The 20,824-nt window shown below is 42.2% G+C and overlaps 1 protein-coding gene across 1 annotated transcript in view; it reads left to right on the top strand.

Annotated features, from left to right (window-relative positions):
- SCD5 (stearoyl-CoA desaturase 5) overlaps positions 1–20,824 on the top strand; it is a 154,230-nt gene that overhangs the window by 89,780 nt on the left and 43,626 nt on the right. The window contains exon 2 of the mRNA XM_049630781.1: positions 3,334–3,464. Within this exon, the coding sequence (XP_049486738.1) occupies positions 3,334–3,464 (131 nt within the window). The remainder of the gene's footprint in view (positions 1–3,333; positions 3,465–20,824) is intronic.

Genomic DNA, 20,824 nt, shown 5'->3' with positions numbered 1-20,824 from the left:
ACCAATATAGGTGTTTGCTACTTACTATTCTGTAATACTGTGATTCTGAATTCTGTTGATCTAGTTCCTTTCTCTGTGAGGTGTGAGCTACTTGATAAAATTATTGACCCTGCTTGTTACTCCTTTTCCCCCCAAAGTTATCAATTCTGTTTCTGAGTAGTTGACTCTTTCAGAGCCAACTAGGCAGCATCCATCTGAAAACTAGTTTGGATATCAATCTCCACAAAGATCATAGAAAAGAGGTTAAAAACCTCTTAAATTAGCCCTATCAAAATAGGAAAACTGAGCCCTGTCAATATAACAGTCTCCTATTCAGGTAAGGGTTTTTGTAGTTTGTCTTCATTTGGGCTATGGCCAGAGGTTGCTTTCTTCCCCAGAGGTTCTGCAGAATTTTAGTATCAGAAATCCAGGGACACTTGGGTGGCTCAGTCAGTTAAGCGTCTGACTTCTGCTCAGGTCATGATCTTGGGGTCCATGGGTTCGAGCCCTGTGTCAGACTCTGTGGTGACAGATCGGAGCCTGGAGCCTGCTTCAGATCCTGTGTCTCCCTCTCTCTCTGCCCCTCCCCTGCTCATGCTCTGTCTGTCTGTCTCTCTCTCTCTCAAAATAATAAATAAACATTAAAAAAAAAAAAAAGAAATCCAGAGCAAACTAGCAACAAGAAAAGGGAATTTGTCGCCTCACATAACTATGAGAAATACCAGGGAGGCTCACAGCATCAAGAGAACTGTAGAGCTCTGGGGGCTGCAACCAGTGGCCCAGGGCAGGCAGCTCTCCTCTCAGCTCTTATTGGCATCTCCATAATCTTCTTGTCTCACTTACTTGGCCTCATTCTCTACTATTGTAATCATGCCTTGATATGTGACCTTTAGTCTTTGAGCCAGAAGAGAGAGAAAGTTTGGGTCAACTGTTTATTCCAGGGCCAGGAAGATGGAGTCATATGCTAGGCCAGGCCTGGGTTACATGGCCACATTCTTGTTGCCAGAGGAAGGACCATGAAAAACCAATAGCCACTACTGCCCAGCTCAGATCAACCATGTAAGTGATCCCTGAAATAGTGGAGATCCCATACTGGGAAGCATTGTCTGTGATAAGGCCTTGTCTAGGAACCATGCGTTGAATGGATTCTTTTTTTGGCCAATGTTTTTCATTGTCCAGTGTCTTAGTCCACTGGCAAAATAGAGTCACATTGAATTTTTCCGTTATAGATTTCTTACTCCCTAACTACTTGACAGTTGGGAAAAAATTATTGGTAGAGACATGAAGGCCAGGGATGACATGGAAAATAGCTGTCCGTTTCATAGACTCATGACCAAGATTAAATTATAATAACAAAAGAGGCCACAACTTTTTATATACTGTTATTTTTTGTGATTTATGGGCAGATTGTCATTTTTTGTTTTTAACCTTTCAAGTAAGGAATGATTTGTCAAGTTTATGAAAAGCACATGCATTCAGAGACTCATTAATCTTAGTGCCAAGGGTAAGTCTTGTTTTCAGACCCATATAAATATGGATTGAGGTCAAGATCAGACTTGACCTTTGGGAGATGTAATATGGTTCTACTTTTGAATACATATATTGACACTGAAGTTACCCTAGTAATTCTTCTAGACAAGTGCTATAATAGTCTCCCTAAAAACTCGTCTTGTCCTGGTACCATTCACAGTTGATCAGGGATGTTCTGACAGCCAATCACTTGTTCTTTGCCACATCTTTATGGAGGGCCTTGTATGTGCTAAGTGCTAGAAGCAATTGTGTGGGATAATATGCCTGATCCTGCCTACTTTATAGCTAGGTTTAGAGTTCTCCCCTCAAGTAAGGAAGAAGCTCACTTTTAAATTTAGACTAGAATCCAGTATTAAGGATGGCAGTGGGGTGTAAAGAAGTAAAGATGAAACTTACTTGATGTCTCCCAGAGGGATAGGGGAGTGTGGGGTCAGGAACTTGGTTCTTGGTTCAGACAGACTAGAAATTGACTCTTAGCAAAGACACCTCCTAGCTTTGTGACACTGGGAAATTAGTTAACTTCTTTAAGCCTTGGTTTTCTCATCTGTAAAATGGGATTAATAATAATATAAGCCCTATAGGATTGTTTGATGTGTTTTTAATAAGATAATCCAAGTAAGACATTTAGCATTGTGTGGGCATATTGCTTTAAAAGCACTAAAGTAGTTGTAATAATCTCAGGAATAATAATTTATTGGGAGGGGGTCCCTGTGTCCCCTTTATACCACACTTTTTTTTAACAGTTTTTTTAAAGTTTATTTATTTTGAGAGAGAGAGAGGGAGGGAGGGAGGGACGGGCAGAGAGAGAGAGAATCTCAAGCAGGCTCTGCACTGTCAGCACAGAGCCCAAAGCAGGGCTTGATCTCACAAACCAAGAGATCATGACCCGAGCAGAGATCAAGAGTTGGTCGCGTGACTAAGCCACCCAGACGCCCCTACACAGGCTTTTATAAACTCTCCCAGGTCTTGGTATAAAAAGTAATCCACCCCCACCACTGGTCAGGCAGCATGGGGTCTCTTGGCAGAGGCTTTGGAACAAGGCTGACTTGGGTATATAGGCAGGATTTAACTCTCAGAGATCTGGTTCCTCAACTGTAAAATGAGACACTACAACATGTCATGAGGATTAAAGATAATATATTTAAGTGTGTGGCAGATAATAAGCTCCACTGTAGGCTGGCTTTAAAAAAATTCCCCACCTGGCCATCTTTGCCATCCCGGGTCATAAGGATGGTGTAAGTGGGGATCTCTAGAAGGCAAATCTCAGTTGTCCCTACTGTCATTTTTATTCTCATTCTCACTGGTCCTGAGCCAGACTTCACTGCTTTTAGATCTGGCCTGATTTCCTTCAAACAAAGGCCTATGAAGCCATGATAATGGCACTGCCATTTAGAAATATGGTCTTCATATAACACACTTCCTAGCACAGGTGCCAGTCAAGAGGCAACATAAACATCAATCTTAGCTCTACAGAGAATGAGCATGTAAGACTGAGTTACAAATACACACTAACGTGATTAAGACTTTGCATCAAGACTGGCAAGAAACATTAGCAAATAAAAGATTTGTTTGATAGAGAAAAATTAATGTTCAAAGGTCAAAGTTTCCTGAGGAAAGTTTTCACCACTTCTGCCTGGTACTGAAAAGCTACAAGTCAGTAAAAAGTCTGCATTTCCCCAAGTTATCGATTCTTCCTTCACATTGCAGATTGTTCTAACACCATTTCCCATGGGTCTATGCAGAAGAGAAAAAAGCATAGGGGAAAAAAGCTTGTGTAGAAGCTTGGTGACATTTACTGACATTTTCCCTGCTTGTGTCTTACAGCGTACTTCTGCTTCCTCCTATCTGCTCTGGGTGTGACAGCTGGTGCCCATCGCTTGTGGAGCCACAGGTCCTACAAAGCCAAGCTGCCTCTGAGGATATTTCTGGCTGTTGCCAACTCCATGGCTTTCCAGGTGGGGAATGGAGGGTCCTCTCTGCCTTAGGGACCCAGCGCAGATGGCACTGTGGGTGGAGGCACAGACCTGCTCCCTGTGGACTGATCATTCCTTCACTTCCATTCCAGGCTCAGTAATCAGGTCCCTAAGCATTCCCCTTCTGTCCCAAATTTCTATCTCCTTGTAGCTTTAGATATGGTAAAATGTTCCCTAGGGGCTTTGTGCCCCTAGGAATACTAAACCACAGAGGAGGAACGAGATTCCTCCACCCAAAACGCATGCCCCGAAACCCTCAACATTTGTCCGGCTCTACCCATGGCCAAGTTCTGTGCTGAGCATGCTATCTGCATATTGCGTTTGACCCTCATAGTAACCCCATGAGCTAGGTGTCCTATGTGTCCCCATTTTACAGATGAGGAACTAAAGCTTAATGAGGTTAAAGAACTTGCCAAATTACATGGCTGAAAGCGGTATATCCTGGATATATATATGCCCTGGATGCAAATGCAGATCTGACTCGAAAGCCATTCATTGCTCCTAGAAAACATACCCTATCATTTTGTGGTAGAGGTCTATTAAATATGGTGCCGGAAGACAGGATTTTAGCCCTACTCTGATGGTTGCTGGTAATCACTTACTCATCTTCAGTTTCTTCATCTATAAAAATAAGAATATGACTTCACTCCCATAGTTGTTATGAAATCATTAAAAATTGCAGGGAAGTATAAAAATGTAAGAGAGTCATCACTGCATTAGGATTGGGCCATATCCTTTAGGACTATTCCAGTTGTAGAACATTCCCCACCACCTTCGGCACTTTCTGAGCTGCTGGATTTTGAGTTGATTATGAATTTTTGTTTTCCCAGCTTCTCATCTGATCCAGGTAGGGTGGATGGGAACAACGTGCTTTCAAAGTTTCTGCCAATATATGAATGCAGATGATTCCAGGCTCCATGTATTTTCACCCATTGGGAAGAAATGGCGATTTGCAAAATGGCTTTAGGGTTCAGGGAAACAGGCAACCCTCAAACATGCAAGTCACGTGGCTATCTCCGCAGTGGGCCTCCCATCCCTACAAGACAACCTGACCCTGAGCATTTCTCCAAGTTGCTCACATGTCTAAGGGTTCATTTCCCTATTTCCCTCCCACAGTTTGAGCCTTCATAAAGCACATAGGATATAACACAATAGACCTTAGGGAACACAATTCATATTATGGATATCTCTTGGTTATAATTCAAGCAGTCGGGAATTACTACCAGGTCCTGGAGAAAAAGCTATTGTGCACAGAAGAGCAGTTGGCAAATTCTTGTTTTCATGTTCTTTTGTTCATCATCGGCAATGTGAACTACACCACACTTTGTTTTGACTTCAACCATCTTAGTTTAATGTTGTGCTTTGTTTATCATAACAATGAGTTATGATAATGATAATTTAGAAACTCATTGACTTGGGCCTTAGATGCTATTTAGGACTTAACTCTGTAATTTTCATTTGTTTTGTTTGAGCAGTTTATTATTTCTAACCTTCAATTACACACTCATGTAGTTACAAAGCACCTCCATTATTAAAATTTTTTTCCAACCTAAACAACCTGACATTGAGAACATAAAATTCTTATTTCCCTTTTCCCAATGAAACTATTTACTTACAACTCAATTTTTGATGATGACCTGAGTTTCCTCAGCATAGCATCACATAACAGAACATCACACTGTGATTTTAACTTGACTTTGGGGAGAAAACACATTCTAGAGGAAGTACCCAGGTCCTGGAATAAATTCTTGGCACTGCTATTTGCTACATGTGGGTTTTTGTGCAATTCCCTCTTCCTTTGTCTGTGAAAGAGGGGGGAAATAAATAATGTTTACTTCACAGTTTGTTGGAAGGATGAAATAATGAATAAAAAATGCCCAACTTACAGTTGCATTCAGTGAATATTGTTCTCTCTCTTCTTTATGAGAATTGGCATACTGTCTCATTCATTCATTCATTTCTGTGTTATGGTGCCTGGCACATAGAAGGCACTCTGAGAGTTTGTTAAAGAAATGAGAAATGAATTAATACTTTCAAGAAGTATTTTTGGAAACAATCAAATTTGAACTGTGCCTACTTCTTTCAGGCTCACATTGTGGTGGATTCCCTCCCCCCCCCATTCATTTAACAAATATTTATTGAGTACTTACTCTATGCCAGGCACTGAGCTAGGCACAGTGGGTATAATGTTAGCAAACACAGTCCCAAGCCTTGTCTTCGTATAGCTTTCCATCTAGTGGAATATTAGAATTCCTACAATTTCCTGGTGGAAATGTCAGTACTTCATGGGTCTGGGGTTTATGACAACATCATAGACCTAGGTAAAAGGTATCTGTAAGGTCAGCATAGGGCCAGCTTCCATACAGTGCAAAACTGTGTCAGTGGGAAAGAGTACAGTCAATCCAGACCACTTAACCCTGGGGAGAGAAGAACCTAGGAAAGTAAAAATGTGCTATGATCTGTCCATGTAGGGTACAGACCTGCAACCCTGATTTAATGCAGAGTCATTGATTTAGCTTCCCTTTGATGTCCTCATGGGTTTTTGAAGATAATTTCAAAGGTTCTCCTGTGCTTTACTCCATCAGAATGGTCATGCCTTTGGCCATAACGGACGAGTCATGCCATGGTTATCTGTATTTGAAGACAATGAGCAGGGCTTTTGCTAGAAGCTGCAAGCGAGATCTTCAAGAACAATCTTCTTAAAATTGGGGCTTAGGGGCGCCTGGGTGGCGCAGTCGGTTGAGCGTCCGACTTCAGCCAGGTCATGATCTCGCGGTCCGTGAGTTCGAGCCCCGCGTCAGGCTCTGGGCTGATGGCTCAGAGCCTGGAGCCTGTTTCCGATTCTGTGTCTCCCTCTCTCTCTGCCCCTCCCCCGTTCATGCTCTGTCTCTCTCTGTCCCAAAAATAAATAAAAAACGTTGAAAAAAAAATTAAAAAAAAAATTGGGGCTTAAACATTTGAAACTTCCTGTTCTTTTTCTTCTGTAGAAGATGTATGCACATGGGGCAGGGGTGATAGTGGGAAGTTGTTTTAGTCTGAAAGATGAAGACAGGGCAGGAATGATAGACAAGGAGCTATGATAATCCTCTGTCCCTTTCATTCAGCAGACACTCCCTGAGCTCCTCTCTGGCCCATTCTCCTTCCATATCAGTAGGATGGCAGTCAACCTAAATATGGGTTGCAAATTCCTTATAATTTTCTGCTAGTTAAATATGGACCCAGGTGAGATATTTCTACCATCCAATGGTACCCAAGAGTTCAGCTTTCACAAGCACTAGCCAGGGCTTTGGATTTGTGCTTTCACATTCATGCACACACCGCTTCTGGGTGCAACTGGGTCTTTCATGAGCTTAGCCAAATAGCACCTGTTAGATGTTGCAGCCTCCTCTCTGCCCATGATTACTCATCAGATCCTAGTAAAGAGGCATTGGGTTTTGAGCTGGAAGGGAGTTAGTCTAACTCCTCTTATTTTGCAATAAAGGGTCAAGAGTAGTATAGAGAGGCCCAGAGAATGTCAGTGACTTGTGAAAGGTCACATAGCAAGTTAGTGGGTGGACCAGAGGGAAACCTGTCTCCTGACCCTCAGGCCAGGGATGCTTTAGGCTCAACTCTGGGTTTCTTGTGTGATGTTCAACAGTGTGATCTATGAACAGCTTCTAGTTGGCTCTTGTTTTTGTATCCACTGTGACATCTTGGTTTTTAATTGGTATATTTAAACTATTCACATTTAAAGCGATTACTGATATAGTTGGAGTAACATCTACCCTGTTTCTGTTTGCTACTCATTACCCTTGTTCTTTGTACCTTTTTTGTCTTCCCTAGTTTTTTTTTTTTTTTTTTTTTTTTTATTTTATTTTTGGGACAGAGAGAGACAGAGCATGAACGGGGGAGGGTCAGAGAGAGAGGGAGACACAGAATCGGAAACAGGCTCCAGGCTCTGAGCCATCAGCCCAGAGCCCGACGCGGGGCTCGAACTCACGGACCGCGAGATCATGACCTGAGCCGAAGTCGGACGCTTAACCGACTGCGCCACCCAGGCGCCCCTTGTCTTCCCTAGTTTTAACTGCACATTTTACATGATTTTCTTTTCCTCTCCCCTTTTAGCATATTAACTATACTTCTTTTTACAGTTGTGTAATGGTTGCTTTAGAGTGTGTAATACACATTTAGAACTAATCCAAATCCACTTTCAAATAACATTATGGCACTTCGCAGCAACCTTATAACAGAGCATTTCCAATTCTTCCTTCCTATCCCTGATGACATTGCTGTCATTCATTTCACTTATCCATGAGCTCTAATCAACAAATACATTGTTGCTACTATTATTTTGAACCAACTGTTATCTGTCAGATTGATTAATAAGAAAAATTGAAGTTTTGTTTTACTTTCATTTTTTCACTCTGTAATGCTCTTCTTTCTTTATGTAGATCTGGGTTTCTAACCTATGCCATTTTCCTTCTCTAAAAAAATTCTTCTATCATTTCTTGCAAGGCAGTTCTACGAATGACAAATTCTCTCAGTTTTTGTTTGTCTGAGAAAGTCTTTATTTCTCCCTCACTTTTGGTGAATAACTTTGTTGGATATGGAATTCTAGGTTTCCAGGGTTTTCTTTCAACACATTAAATAATTTACTTCACTTTCTTCTTGCTTTCATGTTTTTTAAGATACATCTTAATAAATAATAAATCTTAATAAATAAATCTTAATAAATAAATCTTAATAAATAAATCTTAAATAAATAAATAAATCTTAATAAATAAATAAATAAATCTTAATAAATAAATAAATCTTAATAAATCAATCTTAATAAATCAATCTTAATAAATCAATCTTAATAAATAAATAAATCTTAATAAATCTTAATAAATCTAAATAAATAAATCAATCTTAATAAATCTTAATAAATAATAAATAAATCAATCTTAATAAATCTTAATAAATAGAGGTAATAAATACCTCTATAGGGAAGATATTTTTCCCTCTGGCTTCTTTCATTATTTTCTCTTTGCTTTTGATTCTCTGCAGTCTGAATATGATATGCCTATATATATATATATATATATATATAAAATATTGCTATTCATCCTGCTTAGTGTTATCTGAGATTCCTGGATCTATGGTTTGGTGACTGTCACTAATTTTAGAAAAATTTTCAGCTATTATTACTTCAAATATTCCTGCTGTTTGTTCCTTCTTTTCTCTCTCTTTATTTCTTCCCCTTGTGGTATTCTAATTATACATTTGTTATACCTGTTATAATTGTCCTATGGTTCCTAGATATTCTATCTCTTCTTTTTGCATTTCAGCTTGGGAAGTTGCTATTTATGTATCTTCAAGATCACTGATTCTTTCTTTAGCCATGTCCAGTATTGGTGAGCCCATCAAAGGCATTTTTCTTCATTTGTTACAGTTTTTCTGACTTCCAGCATTTTTCTTTCATACTTTCTTAGAGTTTCCATCTCTCTGCTTATATTACCCATCTGTTCTTGCATGGTGTCCACTTTTTCTTTTAAAGCTCTTAGCATGTTAACCATAGTTGTTTTAGATTTCCAGTCTGATATTCCAACATCTCTGCCATATGTGGAATCTAATTCTGATGCTTGCTTTTTCTTTCTAGATGGGATTTTTTGCCTTTTAGCATACTTTGTAACTTTTTGTTGAAAGCTGGAGATGATGTACTGGGTAAGATGAACTGAGGAAATAGGGGTTTAGTGTGAAGTTTTATGTTTACCTGGCTAGGAATTGGGCTGTGTGCTTACTATGCACTCTAGCTACGGTGTCAGGGGCTAAAGTTTCCTCTGGTATCCTTGTTTTTTTCTCTCCTGTATTGTCTTTGGGTTTTCCTAGAGATTTCTTCTTAAATGAGGCTTAAGGCTCAGTTCTTTCAGTTGAGGTCCTGTCATCATACAGGAGCACTATTGACATAGAGATGAGGGGACTAGTTCTCAGTCTCTGAGCCTGAGGTGAGTATTTCCCCTCCCCAGGTCAGTTAGGCTTTGGTAAAACCCCGGTTGATTAGGATCTGGTAAAATAGTTTCTCTTGAGGACGGGTCTTGAAAAGAGAACAGAGAGCACTGTGTGTATTTCAGAATGATTACTTTTCTCCTCCACCTGCTGGGAGAACCAGCTGTTCACAGTGAGAACCTGATAGGGCTCCTGGAGGTAAAATTTATGAAAGTTGGGGCCCCCTAGTCCTGGACCTTCGTGTTTTTAACTCTCAAGCTTGTCCACACTAAGACTTGAGCAGTTCATCAATTACGGTTTAAAGGTGCCTGCCCATCCTGGCACCAGCTGCGGACTTTTGCTCCTGAGTTTCTGCCTCTGGGAGGCAGTGATTCTCTGTAATGGCCTGTTTATATCTCTAGTTTTGGGGGCAGTAGTGTGCCCTGCGGCCTCATTTCTCTGATGCATCTAAGACGAGTTGTTGATTTTCAGTTCATTTGGATTTTTGTTGTTGTTGTTGCAAGGATGGGGAGTGACGGACTACTTCCAAGCTCTTTACATGTCGGACCAGAAGGTGGAAGTTGGCGTGATTTGTAAATGGACTAAACTTTGTCTCTAAATATGTCAGATAAATCACATGGTCATGGGCCGTAAACTTTGGCAAGTCTAAACTCTGCAACAATAAAACAAAACAATTATCTAGAGCTACTACATACCGTCACTTCACTAAGTGCTTTATATGGTCTTCTGACAATACCCCTAAAAGGTATTTGTTATTTGTTATTTGTTCCATTTGATAGGTGGGGAAATGGAAAGAAAAGAGCTTACATAACCTGTCCAAGGACACACGTACTGAAATGACACAAGGGGAATTTTAAGTGCAGAGGCTCGACTCCAGAGGTCCCGCTCTCGCTGCGACACTCCAGTGCCTCTCCCAGGATCAAAGGATATGTTTATCCTTTCATTCAGCAGATAGATGGACTAAGCATTCTTCCAGGCACTGGAGAACACGACAGACAGGCGGACAGGTCCTTGTCCTCATAGAGTATATATTTCAGGGGGAAAGAGAGCAAATAAGTGAGCAAATGAGTCAAGAAAGGTACTCAGAAGGGAGAGAAGAAGGTGAAGAATTTAAACACAGCGATGTGACAGAGTGCCAGGGCGGTGGCTTCTTTGGAGAGGTTGGTGAGAGAAGTCCTTGCTAAGGAGGTGACATTAGAGCTGAGACCTGAGGGAGACAACTGGTAGGGGAAGGGGGATCCAGATGGGAGGAGGAGCCAAAGCAAAGATGGGAACAAGAATGATGTATTCAAGGAAGAGAAAGGTGGCCAGTGTGGCTGGTCCACGTGGGTGTGGGAGACGGTTACTGAAGAGATTATAGAGAGGGGGATGGACGCCACATCAGTGCAGGGCTCCGTCAGGTATAGCAAGGAGGTTGGATGCTGTTCTAAATGCCACGGCAAGGCACTCTGGAACTTTAGGAGGGGGAACAACATGGCCTCATATGTTTTAGTGACATGATTAAGCCTCAGACCATAGTCATGAGACCCTGGAGGTGTTGTGGTGGATTCAGGATCATAGACCAGTCCCCAAGGCTGGGTCTGTGTGGATGTGCATAAGAAGGAGAGGGACCTGCATATGAAGCAGTGACCTCGCTGCCAGCTCAGGGTGTTAGCAACAGCCCCTGGTGGCAGTTGGGTGGGAGAATAAAACATCAGAACACTTACTGCAGGCTCAAGAATCCTTACCTTTATGTGGTTCCCTGGGCAGGCTCTAACTCTGTCTGCAGAGATCCTGTTTCAGTATTTGCCACCTTTCCTAACCATGAGTCTGCACCTCAGACATACAGCCTTTCTGCTGCACGAAACAAGTTCGCCTTCCTCCTTTCAAGTTGGGTAGACGTTGTTGGTTTCCTTCCAGTGTAAACAGGGAGTAGCAGAAGTGGCCCTGACCCAGATGCCGTGAGGTTTCTCCGCGTGCTTTTGGAAGATGCTTGCATACCACCTCACGTGGTCTCCACCGCTGCCAGCCCTCCGGGACATGTGTGGAAGCCATGACGGAAGGGCAAACAGCTCAGTTTTCTTTGAGCAACCTCTCTGTTCGTGATGTTGGTGACTTATGGAATCATCAGAGCATTGTTGTCGTATGCATACCGTTCTGTAACTCCATCCGTATTGGCAAGGCACTCCTACCGATGACGATGACGGGCTGGAGGCGGGAGGGAAGGGAGAGAGAGAGAAGAAACTTCTGAGGTGGCCGCAGGAGGCACTGCATCTTCTGAGTGTCCTTACTTGGTAGGATTTCCTACCAGTAAAAATGTACCTTGTAAGGCAGAGGTCAAAATGGCTCCTGCCCTAAGATGCCTCACCTCCTTCCTTGTTGTGGATTTAGGTCAGTGAGAGCTGGGGAGAGGAGTGAAACGAACCTCAAGGGAATGAAAAGGTGATAGCCTGGGATGGCCTGAGAAAAGGGAGTCATTCCACAGATGCGTGTACGAGCCAGAGGGCTAGCCTGCCTGTCACATTGCCCTAACCCCACATCGAGCAGCCACTCCCCATGCAGTCTCGCCCTCTGTACAGCGGTGTCTTCCTAAGCATTTCAAGGTGATTACATTTTTATAAAGAAAAAGATATATACTTTAAAGGCACCCAGAGAGTTTTTATTCAAAGAAATAGTTGGTAAAGTAGAGGGTATTTTTGCAAACATGTAGCTATCAGATTTTATATATTCGTTTGGCTCCACATCTATATTGGAAGAAATTACACTTGTTGAAGATGAATTCCACATGCAGGCCTGTCAATATAGAATCTATTCTGAAACATATTTTCAAGCTAAGTGTTTCATTCTGCCTGTTTTTCATAAGGAAGTTCTTCGGAGAGGGCACTCAGACCAGGCACCTCCTTAACCGGGCCCTTTTTCCCCCACCACTCTCTTCCTCTCTTAGAACCCACCAGAAGGTTGGAGTGGGAGGAGGGGCTCAGAAGCTGAGTCTAATCCTTTGTCTAACAGCTGAAGAAACTGAGGCCCAAATGTCTGAGCTGATTTTTGTTTATTTCTCCGCATTGTCTCGAAAATTCTGTATAGGTGTCGAAGGACACTGTGTCGCGATTCAATACCTTGATGAGCTATTTCTTCCCAGACCTGCCACCGAACATTTGGGCTGAGCTAGCACTGAGTTGTCATTCCTTACTCTTTATTCCCACTGCTCTCCTGCCAAACACTCCACGTTGTTGCTTTCTAGGTTTCCCTACCCACTGATTATTTTGCATTTTGGATGATTTCTCTCCCAGCTGCCTTCATTTGCATTTTTCCTAAATCAAATCTCATTGTGATAATTTCTATTCGTATTTCCAACCTCTTTTTAGATCCATCTGTGTTATTTTCCTGTCCTCAATGATGTCTGCAGCACCTCCTAATTTGGTAACGACCAAAAAACGTTATCAACAAAATGTGTATGCTTTGCCTCTCAGTCATTAATGAAGATGCTAAATAAAACTAGATCTCTCAGGCACATCGGGACCTTCCATGCGCTCCCTCCCCTGCCCCCTCCCCCTTATTAGATAATTGAGCTGTTTCTCATCTCTTGTCCTTGTTTATCAAAGTTCAGACTTTCAATCATCCTGTCATAGTTCCTGCTAGTGCCAATCAGAGCTCTTGTCCCAGCAGTGTTTCAGGGATGCTATTTCACATGCTTTATTAAGCTCCAAAGGTACAATGGCTACAGGAACCACTGAAACAACAATTTTAATTAATGGTAAAATTGTTATACTTTTATATGCCAGAGGAAATTTCTAGCCTTGCTTTTAAAAACTCTTAGAAGACAGACACATTTGATTATCTTCATCTTCTCCAGTTGACTCCTCTATGGCTTTTTGTGTAAATCTGCTAGTTAAGTCCTTTCTAATTTAAAGGTGCATAAACCCCTGTGTGCTTCTGAGGAATACAAGAGATATACAAGAAATGGCCCTTGTCATAAGGAGCTGACAGTCTGAGAGAGCCGGCTAGCCTTTTGTGTGATAAAAGGGGACTTTTACAAGACAGTGTGGAGTTAAATTGTCTCCAAAGCTTCATCCTGAGTCTTAGGGCTGCCGAAATATGAATACGGGCTAGGGTACTGGGATAAAACCTAATGCAGAAATGGAGTTAGACCTTCACAGGTGAGAAGGATTTGCGTAGGCAAGGAAGAAAGGGAAAAGTAGGGGCGCCTGGGTGGCTTAGTCGGTTAAGTGTCCGACTTCAGCTCAGGTCACGATCTCGCGGTCCGCGAGTTCGAGCCCCGTGTCGGGCTCTGGGCTGATGGCCCAGAGCCTGGAGCCTGCTTCTGATTCTGTGTCTCCCTCTCTCTCTGCCCCTCCCCCGTTCATGCTGTGTCTCTCTCTGTCTCAAAAATAAATAAACATTAAAAAAAAATTGAAAGGGAAAAGTAGGGGAAAGACTTGAGCACAGGTGGAGAGAGAGGAGTGATAGTGGCATGCTGGAGGGGGTCCCCGCAGAGTAGAAAGTTGGTCTGACTGGAGAAAGAAACAGACTGCCATAGCAGGCTGCAAGCCCAGCTACCTGCAGGACGTCTCTCCCTGGACGTCTCTTAGGCCTCTCCAAACCAATGTGCCCAAAACCGAAGTCGTGACTCTACCGTCTCCCCCTCGACCACTTCTAGTTTTCCCTGCCAGAAATCTGGGTGTCATTCACGATTCCTTCATTTCCCTCATCATCCCTCACTGCTCTCTTTTAGCCAATCTCTTCAAGTTCCACTTTCTAGGTAATATCTTGCATCTGCACACCTCTCCTCTGTGCTCCCCTCTGGTCCAAGCCACCACCATTTCTTGGTTACACTACTGCAAACGCTTCATAAACTGGTCTTCCTCCTGCAACACGTGCCCCTCTCTGCACTGCAGCCAGACAGAAGTTATCGAAAATTAAACCACTCTCTAGCAAAAATAATAACAATAACAACAATAATAATAATCTTTTGGTGGCTTGGCGTTGCATTTGGAATGAAATCCAGCCTTGTTGTGATGGCCTCAAAGGCCCTGAGTGATCAGGCTTTTGCATCCCAATACCCGCTTTCCACCCCAAGCACACTTCACTACAATTCTGACACTAAGTCCCTGAGCTGGCAGCAGATCCCACAAGATAAAGCCTCAGCCCTCCTCATGGCCACCTCCACTTCAGGTGACAGCCGCAAGTAGGGTTTCCTGGCCCTTGTGCCTTTCACCAACCGGCTACAAACTCCCACAATTCCCTCAGGTGTGATAATTCACCAGAACAATTCAGAACTCAAGAAAGTGTTGTACTTCTCATTACAGTTTTAATTATAAAGGATCTGATTATCTGATTAGAAAATCAAGACCAACCAATGGGAGAGACACATAGGGCAAGGTGTGAGGGTCCCTCGGGCAGAGCTTCTATGCCTTCTCCCGGTGGAATCAAGGTGTGCTACCTTCCCCGCACATCAGTGCCTTCATCAGTCAAGAAGCTCCTCTAAGCCTGTGTCCAGAGTTTTTACTGGAGTTTCCTTACAGGGGTATGGTTGATTAAATCACTGGTCACATGGTTGAACCCAGTCTCCAGTCCCCCTCCCCTCCCAAAGTGCCAACCCTCTAGTCACCTGGTGGGTCTTTTTGGTGACCAGCATGATCCTGAAGCTATCTGGGGGCCCACCACAGTCACCCCATTAGCATAATAAGGAAACTTTTTATCACTCAGGAAATTCTAAGGGTTTGTAAAGCTCTGTGCCAGGAACCACTGGGGGCAAAGACCAGATATAGTCTTTATTACACCACAATACCTCTCAGACTTCACTCTTGCCCCACCTCCTTGCACACAACACGCCGGTCTCCTACTTCCTGGATCCTGCCCAGTCCTTCCCTCTGCCCCAGATAGCTCCTTTCTCCCTTCCATCCAGCTCTTACCAGCCTGCGGATTACCTGATAAGAAAGTCCTTGCCTATCTTCCTGTCCCTTCATTATCTCCCATACATATTTGCTTCATAGCACAAATCTGAGTCTGAAATGATTTTATTTATGTTGACTCCTTTAACTTTATGTTTGTCTCCTCCATACAATATAAACTCCTTGAGGATAGAGCCTTGATTGTCCTGTTTCTTATCTCCTAGCACATACCAACAGTCAGTAAATATTTGTCCAATTAAAGAATAAATGAAGTGGGAAAGATAAGGATGATCAGACCAGTTGAAGCTCTTTGATTGTCAGAAGAAGAAGTGTTTAGGCTTGGTGAGAAAAGTAGCACGGAGAGGTTGTTGGATAATAAACAAGAGGATGATAGGTATTTGGGGAGTATGAATATGGAGAGGATGGTCACAGTGTACCACATGTATTGCCCAGGGGGAAAGGACTGAAGGCCCTGTGAGCCAGAAGGCTATTACAGGAGTCAAGCAGACTGACAAGAGCCTGAATGGGGGTGGCAGGGTAGAAATGGAATGGAAGGAGAAAATCTGAGATTTTTAAAGGTGCCCTTGACATTTTTCTTTGCAGTTGTGACTTCTTATTTTGAAATAATTTCGAACTTACAAAACACTTGCAAAAATACCATGAAGAATCCTGGATACCCTTTACCCAGACTCAGTAATTATTGACATTATTGCCTCATTTGCTTTATTACTCTCTTTCCTTTTCCATATATGTGTATATGCATTCTTCTGCGTTCCTTTTTTTTTTTTTAATCATTTGAGACTGTTATAAACATCATACCTTTTCATTCCTAAAGACTTCACTTTGTAGTTCCTAATAGGAAAGACATTTTGTAAGAACACAGAACATGGACCAAAATCAGGGGATTTAATGTTGATAAAATGCTACATCCATGATCCTAGCCCAAGAACCTGTTCTGGATCCTGTATTACAATGAGTTGTGATGACCCTTTAGTCTCCTTCCAAGTAGAATATTTCCTCAGTCTTCCCTTGATTTTATGACATTGACATTTTTGAAATGCATAGACTAGCTATTTTGCAGAGGGTCTCCCATTTTGGTTTGCTCATGTTTTCTCTTACATTCTGTGCATTTTTGTCGGGAATGCATTAATAATCCTGTGTCCTGAGCATCAAATAAGAAGCATATGATATCGCTTTGTCATTATACCATTATAGGTAGTATGAACTTTGATCGCTTAGTTAAGGTGGTGTTTACTCAGTGTCTCCTGTAAGATGACTATTTTTCCTTTTGTAATTAATAAGTGATTTATGCTGAGATATTATAAGCCTATGTAAATATTTGTCCTCCATCAACCTTTTACCTAGTAGTTTCAGCACACATGGGTGATTCTTGCTGGAATCAACTATTGCCATGGCACCTGCAAAACAATGATTTTCGCACTCCATGATTTCTTCTACCTATTTATTTATTTATTTATTCATGGATTTTTATTTTATGAAATGGTTTTTAATTCATTACTGTTAGTCATCTTAATGCCTCCAATTATTTATCAAATTATCCCAGTTTGTTCAATGGGAGGCACTACAAGTGGACTCCTATGTCTTTTTTCATACATTCCCATCATGTTTTGAGCAATTCTTGACTTTCTGGCACAACAAAATATACCACATTCCTCTTGTACTTTTCCTGCCTTAGGCCTGACATCGGCCATATCATCAAAGTCCCGACTCCTTTCAATGCGAAGTGATATTTAAAAAGCAAGATCTTGGGGCGCCTGGGTGGTTCAGTCGGTTAAGCGTCCGACTTCAGCTCAGGTCACGATCTCGCGGTCCGTGAGTTCGAGCCCCGCATCAGGCTCTGGGCTGATGGCTCAGAGCCTGGAGCCTGCTTCAGATTCTGTGTCTCCCTCTCTCTCTGCCCCTCCCCCGTTCATGCTGTGTCTCCCTCTGTCTCAAAAATAAATAAACGTTAAAAAAAATTTTTTTTTAAATTAATAAAAAAATAAATAAAAAGCAAGATCTAGGAGCAAAGTATATCCTTGGCTACTGGGCTGTCATTATTATCGAGGCCCTTTCTTCCTGAAATTTTGACTCATTGAGGGAAGGAGATATAGCTCAGGAGACTAGAACAGTGGTCACATCACTGACCAAAAATACCTCCAAAAATCAAATTGGAAAGATTCACAGGAGGTCAATTTGTCTACCAAGAGGACCTCCCAAGCCATTTTTAGAATGTGTGTTAAAAATGTGTTTCTCGGGGCACCTGGGTGGCTCAGTTGGTTGAGATTTTGACTTCGGCTCAGGTCATGATCTCTCAGTCTGTGAGTTCGAGCCCTGCATCGGGCTCTGTGCTGACAGCTCAGAGCCTGGAGCCTGCTTCGGATTCTGTGTCTCCCTCTCTTTCTGCCCCTCCCCCACTCATGCTCTGTCTCTCTCTGTCTCAGAAATAAATAAACATTAAAAAAATTGTGTTTCTCATTGTAAGAGATTTAAACAACGGAGTAATAAAAGAAAACATAAAACGCCCCTTTCCTTCTTTGCAATCTTTAAGTTTTGTCAGCACTTTTTAAATCATGAAAGTTGGCTTTCAACTCTTAACCATCTTATAAAACCTCCCCAGGCCAGGGTGCCTGGGTGGCTCAGTTGGTTAAGCATCTGACTTCAGCTCAGGTCATGATCTCACCCTCTGTGAGTTCGAGCCCCGCATCGGGCTCTGTGCTGACAGCTCAGAGCCTGGAGCCTGCTTCAGATTCTGTGTCTCCCCCTCTCTCTGACCCTCCCCTGCTCATGCTCTGTCTCTCTCTGTCTCAAAAATAAATGAAAACATTAAAAAAAATTTTTTTAAATAAAAAAAACCTCCCCAGGCCAAGTGCCACCTGAAGGCTGGTCGGCAGGTGGTAACTTGTTCTCTGGAAGCTACAGTTTGCCAGGTGTATAGACTTCTGCCAGGCCCTTCTTGGGGACTTTCTGGGTTCTTCTTACAGATTGTCAGTGTTATCTGGAGGGATATCAGTGCTGACCCAGTATCAACAATGGGGAAAGCACTGAGTGTTCTTCACTGTTTGAATAGTACAATGTTGTCATCTGAACTGGAGGAGATTAAATTCAGACCCCAGAGACTGAGATAAAGTCTATTTCAAATGAGCTTTATGGGCCTTAAAGAGTGGAGGCAGCAGTGTCTTCTCTTCTCTGATCCCCTTGGTAGAATGACTCTTTTTCCAGATAAGATGCCATGCATTCGCAAGACACTCTCTCTCTCTCCTCTCTCTCTCTCTCTCTCTCTCTCTCTGTGTGTGTCTCTGTCTCTCTCTCCTCTAAAACCTGACTGTCGGAGCTGACATGTTGGTCCTGGTTTGGTTTTCACTACTGACTAGAAACAAAGATGTGTTACAGGCACAGACGGAATTCCCTTTGGCTCTGTGTTGAGGCCACCTGGTAAATTTCCCCTTTTGGAACAATTGAGGTAGGGGACAGAATGAACTCAGTGGTGTCTGTTCAGAAGCACACGTCTGTTTGCAGCTAGGCTGGGGGAAAGCTGATCGACGCTCTGGTCTCAGATCTGTTGACTGGGACAAGCTAAAAATACAGTTTACATTTAGCCTTCATCTTGCTAACCAGTGGAAATTATGCGGGCTTCAAAAGACAGGCTCCCCTATTGCCATTTTAGAGGACTAGATTCGAGAATTATTTTGATCATAAAAGGAAGTTGGGGAAAAGTAGTTCTGATAGAGCGTGTTGTTTCATAATCTGCTTCAGTGGAGCTTTTGAGATTGATTACCTTTGCTCAAGTCCCAGATAATACTCAAAGGCCGTGCTTGTGAAGGAAAAAAATCACCGCACGATCAATTTCAATTTTCACAGTCTCAGCAGGGACCCTGTTCAGGGACGTTACCTATGACGGAGAGTGAAGTATTAAAGGTACAAGACACAGGGAGCACTTCAGCAAGGGCACCGTCACACTGATTGAGGTGTGGTTGGTTGATGCGTGCTAAGAAGAACAAAAGATAGAAGAAGAACGGTGTGAAGATGTGGAACTGACCAGATTACTAGACAAATCTTACTCTTTCATGTCGTTTTTCCTAACATGGAGCTAATGGCAGAAGCTGGGTTGTTTAGATTCAGGAGGATAGAAATGTTTTTCAAAAAATCTGTTTACCCCATATTCCAAAAATCAAAACAAAACAAAACAAAAACCTCGTTTATTATAACAATTTAGAAAATACAGGCAAACTAAAAGAAAAATTTTAAAAACACCTGCCATGCCATCTCCTAGAGAGAACCACTCTAAAACAGGTTGACTTGCACACTTCCTTTATTTTTTCTATCTTTATGCACACATTTTGATTAAAATTGTACTTATTATTTTGAAAACTATTTTCTCTTAACTGTTTTCCCTTTCATCACTCCATGTCAATGTTACAGTAACCTTTTGTTGTTGTTGTTGACTGGTTTTTATTTCAAAACCAAGAGATGCGTTTGTTAAAAATTTCAGAGTATAAAGTAAAATATAAAAGTTTCTCCTCATCTCCTCCCTCCCAGTCTCACTCCCCTGAGGTAACCCTCAGGTTTTTCTCTTAATAGTTATCTCCAGAAACTTTCTATGTACACACACATGAATATATCACAAGGTACTCAATCAAATCCCATTATGTGGAAATTCAGGGTTTTTCCAGTTTTCACTGCATCTCTGTGGTTAAATCTTTGCATGCAACTGTGATTATTTCCTTAAGATAAATTCTAGAAAACAAATTTCTAGGGGTGCCTGGATGGCTCAGTCTAGAAAACCAAGCATTTGACTTGGTTTCGGCTTAGGTCATGATCTCACGGTTTTGTGGGTTCGAGCCCCTCATCAGGCTCGCGCTGGCAGCATGGAGCCTGTTTGGGATTCTCTGTCTCCCTCTCTGTTTGCGCCTCCCCCATTCGAGCTGTCTCCGTGTCTCTCAAAAATAAGTAAATAAACTTAACAAAAAAGGTAGAAAACAAATTGCTAAATTGAAAGACACAATTTTAGTGCTTTTGATATGTGCAGCCCGTTTGCCCTTCACATGGCTTGTGACAATTTGACACTCTTCCCGGTAAACAACACGGAACTTTTTTAAACTTTTAAAAGTATAACACCGGCGTGCCTGGGTGGCTCAGTCGGTTAAGCGTCCGACTTCGGCTCAGGTCATGATCTCACGGTCCGTGAGTTCGAGCCCCGCGTCGGGCTCTGTGCTGACAGCTCAGAGCCTGGAGCCTGCTTCTGCTTCTGTGTCTCCCTCTCTCTCTGACCCTCCCCTGTTCATGCTCTGTCTCTCTCTGTCTCAAAAATAAATAAACGTTAAAAAAAAAAAGTATAACACCCATATAGAAAAGTGGACAAGCCCTAAGTTGGAACTGCACTATTCAATATGGTAGCCACTAAACACATGTTGACTGCTGAGCACTTGAAATGTAGCCAGTCTGAATTGAGGTACGCTAGAAGTGTAAAAAGAAACACTCACTTTCAAAGAATTGGTGCCAAAA

The sequence above is a fragment of the Panthera uncia genome, chromosome B1 (genome assembly GCF_023721935.1).
Source record: "Panthera uncia isolate 11264 chromosome B1, Puncia_PCG_1.0, whole genome shotgun sequence".
Lineage (NCBI taxonomy): Eukaryota > Metazoa > Chordata > Mammalia > Carnivora > Felidae > Panthera > Panthera uncia.
The sequence above is the reverse complement of the archived record's forward strand: the minus strand, read 5'-3'. Positions and strand labels throughout refer to the sequence as shown.